The sequence below is a fragment of the Coffea arabica genome, chromosome 3c (genome assembly GCF_036785885.1).
Source record: "Coffea arabica cultivar ET-39 chromosome 3c, Coffea Arabica ET-39 HiFi, whole genome shotgun sequence".
Lineage (NCBI taxonomy): Eukaryota > Viridiplantae > Streptophyta > Magnoliopsida > Gentianales > Rubiaceae > Coffea > Coffea arabica.
In genome coordinates, this window is record NC_092314.1 from 1,025,325 (window position 1) to 1,031,523 (window position 6,199).

General features: G+C 36.6%; 2 protein-coding genes and 1 pseudogene across 2 annotated transcripts; 2 read left to right on the plus strand and 1 right to left on the minus strand.

Moving 5' to 3' along the window:
- Nucleotides 1-945: 945 nt before the first annotated feature.
- Nucleotides 946-1,872, plus strand: LOC113733917 (major allergen Pru ar 1-like). The gene is made up of 2 exons (XM_027260152.2): nt 946-1,210; nt 1,322-1,872. The coding sequence occupies exons 1-2, from the start codon at nt 1,027-1,029 to the stop codon at nt 1,618-1,620; spliced, it is 483 nt and encodes a 160-aa protein (XP_027115953.1). The 5' UTR covers nt 946-1,026; the 3' UTR covers nt 1,621-1,872.
- A 100-nt stretch (nt 1,873-1,972) lies between these two features.
- LOC113733916 (major strawberry allergen Fra a 1.06-like) lies at nt 1,973-3,856 on the plus strand (annotated as a pseudogene).
- Nucleotides 3,857-4,038: 182 nt separating this feature from the next.
- On the minus strand, nt 4,039-5,032 carry LOC113733918 (major allergen Pru ar 1). The gene is made up of 2 exons (XM_027260153.2): nt 4,588-5,032; nt 4,039-4,478 (listed from the first exon to the last, which is right to left on the minus strand). Exons 1-2 carry the CDS (start codon nt 4,769-4,771, stop codon nt 4,180-4,182), a joined length of 483 nt encoding a protein of 160 aa, XP_027115954.1. The 5' UTR covers nt 4,772-5,032; the 3' UTR covers nt 4,039-4,179.
- Nucleotides 5,033-6,199: the final 1,167 nt, after the last annotated feature.

Genomic DNA, 6,199 nt, shown 5'->3' on the forward strand with positions numbered 1-6,199 from the left:
TCACAATTGTGTAAATAGTTTGTGCCAAAATCGTCAACAAAAGCACGTTGTGTGAACGCTAGATGCATTTGTCAAATATATGCTGGGGCCTATTTTGCAAATTAATAACAGGATGTCTGCTGCAACAACCAGACTTTTCGGCCATTTAAAATGCCACTCTCTACTCCTCTTGCCCTTCACCCGCTTTTCACAGCGAAATCAAAACTTAGAACCAACTTCGAAATTAGTTTTTCTGTGGTATATAACCTCAGCCCAATACAAGTTTAGTCTTGAATCAGGATATAATTCATTAGGGGTTTGTAGGATGGAAGAAATTGAATGAAACGTCAGCCTGTAGAACTCTTGGAGGATAATATGCAAACTTTCCATAGCTCAATTTTAAAGTTTTATAGGATTACTAAGTTGCAACATTGTTAAAATAGTATCTAGACAGCAGTTATGTTGGCAGCTGTGGTGATGGATCAGCAATACTTCCAGTTGCTAGTAACGAGTTTATAACTATAAAAAAGCCAGCATATAATACAAGAAGAAGAAGAAGAAGAAGAAGAAGAAGAAAACAGGCCCTTCAAGTTCAAAACTTGATATGGCAGCAGGATACTATGGTCTAGCATTGCTCACATGACATGTAATTGCCAAAAAAAAAAGGTACAAAATCTATTTTTAAAAGAAAAAAATGTGGGAATTACAGATTTGTTATGCATATGTGGTTCTAAATGGCATATATTGAATAGCTGAATTTGTTGCAACAAAAGTTGTTGGTTCTATCCCACCTCAATAGGCTAACAACAGGAGTAATGGGCTTGTAACTTTCGCATTTAAATTCCTCACTAGATTTTACCATCTAGTAATTGATAATCTTTAATGTTACCAAACAATGGTGAAGTGCGTGAATGATGAAGCCATGTTTCACTTTTCAGTCTATAAATAGAATCGCATCTCTCACATTCTCTTCACACCCCAAAATTGCCAAAATTGTCATCCCATTCTAGTAGTTCAGCATCTTTAAAACTTCCTAGGAGATCAATCATGGGTGCTGTTACCTTCACTGAAGAGTTCACCAGCACCATCCCGGCCTCCAGATTGTTCAAGGCCTTGATCCTTGATTCTGACAATCTCATCCCCAAGATTGCTCCCCAAGCTGTAAAGAATGTTGAGCTAATCGAAGGCGATGGAGGCCCTGGAAGCATCAAGAAAATGAACTTTGGAGAAGGCAAGACAATTAATTCTACTCTTGACATGGTTCATTAACAATATTTACCAATGTGTAGATTAAGATGGAATGTACTTTGGATATATTTTTTTTTTTGGGTAACATATGCAGGTAGCCAGTTCAAGTATGTGAAGCATAGGATTGATGCAGTAGACAAGGAGAATTTGACCTATGCTTATACCCTGATTGATGGCGATGCTCTGATGGACAAGCTTGATTCAATTTCTTATGAAATGAAGTTTGAGCCTTCTCCTGATGGGGGTTGCAAAGGCAAGAATGTTAGCACATACCATACAAAACCAGGTGTGGAGATCAAAGAAGAGGAGATCAAGGATGGCAAGGAAAAGGCTGCAGGGGTCTTCAAACTTGTGGAAGCCTACCTTTTGGCAAACCCTGAGGCCTATGCATAATTTACCTAATTTTGCATGTTTATTTGGTCTAATTTATCATTCTGGATGGATAATGAGTGTTTGTATGCCAATAATCTTGTGAGCTTCTAATAATGCTCTTGGGCATTATTAGAATTAGAAGAGTCTGTGTTGGTCTCTATGTTAATCCTTTTCCCTTTTAAGTATGTTGCGGAAATGCTGGTTACTGAAAAGATCAGATTATTCATATCGATCAATTTCTGGATGGAACCTAAAGTTAATATTTGTTTGCTACCGCAAAGTCTCTTTTCCTAAACCTATGTTTACTTTGTAATTCATGAATGCATGGTTTCAGTTGAGGGAAGATTAAAAAGGACAAACTTAAGAAGATATAGTAATTTGGGTTCAGAATCAGATGGTACTTAATTTTCACAACCAGGATATGTGCTTCGGCAGTGTTTGTATGGCAAAGATCACCATTTTACAGCCTGAAAATGACACAGCCGTGTTATTTGGATTCAAGTGAACAAAGTGTCAATTGGGAAGTTCGGCTTGGTCTCGTAGAAGTACTCCACCATCGGTTACTACTTCAGTTTTCTAGTGCTTTAAGTAATAATAAAGCCAAAGTTCTCACTTCATTTTTTCCCTAAAAAACGAACCTATATACCTAAAAAAAAAAAAGGAACCTATAAGGAAGCAATTGATTCGGTTTTATTGGGAAGCATCCAAAATGGTACAATTTGGACTGATTTAATTCAGGGTATCAATACTTTAACAGTTTGAATAATCTAGTAGTATGCAGACACAAGATTTGTGGAGATTGACCTTCTGGTTGAGAATTTGCTGATTCTTTCCTGAGTACTGGTAAGGGAATGCAACATTGTAGAAGTGTAAGCTGAAAGTCTTTAGTGCCTGCCATGGTTCTACTTCCCCTATTTTCCTCCTAAAAAACAGTCAGGCAGGGTGTAACATCCGAGAACAAGTGAGAGTTGTCATTTAGATTCTCTAGGAAGGTTCAACAGGATGCGACAAAAACGAGAATCTAGTTAAGGATAGAGTAGTAAAAGTTAAATTGCACCTGTAGGATTAATTATTGGATAGAGAATGCCATTAATTTTGCGACAGCTCTTCTTTGGATTCGAATTTATCAGGTAAATTGAAGCCTCTAGCTGTTTGGAACCAAGTAGATTCAGCATTTTCGTGCTTCCTTCTGAAGTGGTTTTCAAGATTGATCCATCTCGCCTTGAGGTGATCACATTTGTTACACAATGGCAATCCCTTTGGAAGCTTATCCTATCTAGAATGGCAGGCATAACTGAGAAGAATTTGGATGTGTCTGCCTAGAATTTGGTTAAGATCCAACCAAAGCATTCTTCCGCTGAACTTATAAATAGTGCCATCTCCCTGAAGCATTTCCCCATCCAACAAAACAGTTTATTCTTTCTGATTTCTGTGTAGCTTTACTCATGGGGATCATCACTGCGTCTGATGAATATACTTCTGTAATCCCTCGTGAAAGAATGTTCAAGTCCTTGATTCTTGATGCAGACAATTTGGTGCCTAAACTCCTGCCACAGATCATTAAGAGCATTGACATTGCTGAAGGCGATGGCGGGGAAGGAACCATATATCAACCAAATGAACTTTGCTGAAGGTAGATTCTTAGCCTACATGAAACTTTGATTTCCCTTTGGGTTTTTTTTTTCTTTTTTTTTAATATCTCATTTTCAATTTCAAGAGATTGCAAATGCTTTACGCATTGGTATTGCAGACCTTTTAACATATGATCCATGACATGTAACCAGGAACTCATTTCAAATCCATAAAGCATCGAATTGACTAGATCGATGTGGAGAATTGCATATACAGTTACGCTTTGATTGAAGGTGATGCCTTGGGAGGCAAACTTGAGAAAATCTCGTATGAAGCTAAGTTCGAGGCTTCACCAGAAGGAGGGACCATTTTCCAAAATGACCAGCAACTACTACGTCTTGGATGATGCTGCAGTTACCGAAGAGGAAATCAAGGCTGGTAAAGAAAAGGCCATTGAAATCTACAAAGCAGTTGAAGCCTATCTCCTCCAAAACCCTGATGCCTATGTTTAATTCTATGTTTCTTCAAAGTCTGAGACAGAAGTCGATCTTTATGTCCTGTCATTTGCTCCCTCTTGCTTTGAAGAATAACTATGTCAGCTAGTCCTCAGAAATTCCGGAGTGTGATTTTTCAACCTTCCTGTAATTCACTCATAGTTTTTCTAGCATGCAACTCTTTCGCCTTTGTTACCTCTAATGATCTTTGAATGCATATCCAGTTGAGTAACCAACTTTGAATCATGTGGTATCAAGAATATTTGAAACTCAAAGTGAATTAACATATCTAAGATGAAACTTATACTAGTGTTATAACTTCCTGCAACATGACTACGTAAGTTAAGTTCAGTGTAGTTAAGTTTCTTGGATATAACTTGGCACACAATTATGTCCAAGAAAATGAAATTTTTATTTCTGCAAAGAAGAAAAAACTATAACTATACTATTTATCTGGTATATATCTCAAAACAAAGAGCAACAGTTTCCAACAATAATTAAGTGCAAAATTTATTCAAGTATAGGCACGAGGGTGTGCCAAAAGATAGGCTTCCACAACCTCATACATCCCAATAGCTCTGTCCTTACCAAGCTCAATTTCTTCCTCTTTGATCTCCACATTTTCTTTGGTCTGGTACTCGGATGTTATCTTACAAATGCAGCCTGAATAGCCGTAGGGTTCAAATTTAACTTCGTAAGAGATCCAATCCAATTTGTCCATCAAAGCATCCCCTTCAATCAGAGTGAATTTAACCATGTAATGCTCCTTATCCAGAGCATCAATTCTGTGCTTCACATATGTGTAGGGGCTAGCTGCATCACAAAATTTTCAACAAGAAGAAAAATACATGATTACATCTTTCTGTAGGATTTTGCAGCAAACCAACTTGAAATTTAAGACGATACCGCTTATTTGACTAACCTTCTGTGAAATTCATTTGCTTGATGCTCCCAGCTTCACCATCTCCTTGCAGATATTCAATGCTTTTGATTGATGAAAACATGAGCTTTGGGCAAAGGTTATGGGAATCCATGATCAGGGCTTTGAACATCCGATCTGGGGTAACTTGAGTCTTGAAAGACTGAGATACCTTGATGATTCCCATGTCTGCTTTCTTTTTTAACGGAATGTGCAAGCTGGAAAGAATTAGTTAGAGGTTAAGACTTATAATAGAATAGTATAAAAATCGGGTATACGCTGGAGACCTCTATATGCATCAAGTGGGAAAGTTTAAGAGAAGACTTCAGGTCTCCTTTTTCCTAGTTTCCTTCCAAATCTCCTAAACTTATCCTAGTTTAGTCTTCCTTACTTTTCCAACATAAAAAAGTCATCTCATCTTTTCTTTTCCATCCTAGACTTCCAAACCAGCCGTTGGTAAACAGATTACAAAACCAAAAAGGAAAAACATTTTTATCCTTAAATCATGAGAGATCCTGGTCCAGCCCCCATTTAAAGTCAGCTCATCCATTTGGTAGCTGACCTTTTCAACTCGCGAGGCATTAAAATTCCAGCCACGATTCAATTCTACTTCACTTATATTATATGGTCTAAAATAAAGTAGAAGTTAGCTGATTTAATTTGGACACAAACTCGGTAGAAATTTTATCGACAGAGAACGGTCGAACTAAAGAGCCTAATCCTGTAATATGAAATGTGTATCTGGAACTAACGAGACAAAATTTTACTAAGAAAATATCTGTATAGGCGATCTTGTAGTAGCACAGAAATGATAAATCAGTAGTTAGTTTGAAAGCCATTTTCAAACTCAAACACATGTACAAGTACTTATAAAAAAATGGAACATTACCTGAAATTGAATTTCCCAGTGAATTTTAACGAAAGTGTTTACTTTTCCAACTTCAGGTTCTAATCCTCCCTTTTTTTTTTTTTTTTTTTTTGTGGTTTATGGGTGTGTGTTATATTTTTTAAGTAACAGAAGAGAAAAGACTCTCTACTCTAGAAGGAAAACTGGACTCCACGGAAAGTTCTCTCGGCCCAGCACGCTGAAATGGGTCAGTGGAACTCTGGGTTGAGTGGATCCATCGACTTTTCCGCATTCGTTCATTGTGTATAGGCAGAATGAGCTGGTGTAAACTTCACCTCTTGCTAAAGTCTAGTGAGAAAAATCACAAAAAAAAAAAATTAAAAACTGTGAAATTTAGAAATTTTTGGTTCTAAGAATTTTACTCTAGTTGTTATTGCATCATTTACAAATTAATTGTAATGTGTATGTATGACTTGATGGTAATCTAATATTTTAAAAAAATTTAATCGATGTTGATCGTGTCATTAACTGCTTCTAATTGTGTAAAAGTTAATTTTAAAAAACTAGAACAAAAAAGCACCCCAAAAAATAATTTTTATTCTTTTTTTAGGGTGAACAAATAAGTAGCAAGTTTGCATAGAAAAGATGTATTGTTTGTACAGTTGGACCATTGTACTAGCACGGATCTGCTCAGCTTCCTATCAAAATGATAAAATCCCCCTTAGACAAAAACGATTCTATCTATTAAATAAATACAATCTAAGGCAA

Coding starts and splice junctions, on each gene's coding strand:
- LOC113733917 (XM_027260152.2), top strand. CDS start 1,027: ATGGGTGCTGTTACCTTCACTGAAGAGTTCACCAGCACCATCCCGGCC. Junction 1,211..1,321: donor GAAAATGAACTTTGGAGAAG/GCAAGACAATTA, acceptor TAACATATGCAG/GTAGCCAGTTCAAGTATGTG.
- LOC113733918 (XM_027260153.2), bottom strand. CDS start 4,771: ATGGGAATCATCAAGGTATCTCAGTCTTTCAAGACTCAAGTTACCCCA. Junction 4,479..4,587: donor GCAAATGAATTTCACAGAAG/GTTAGTCAAATA, acceptor TTTGTGATGCAG/CTAGCCCCTACACATATGTG.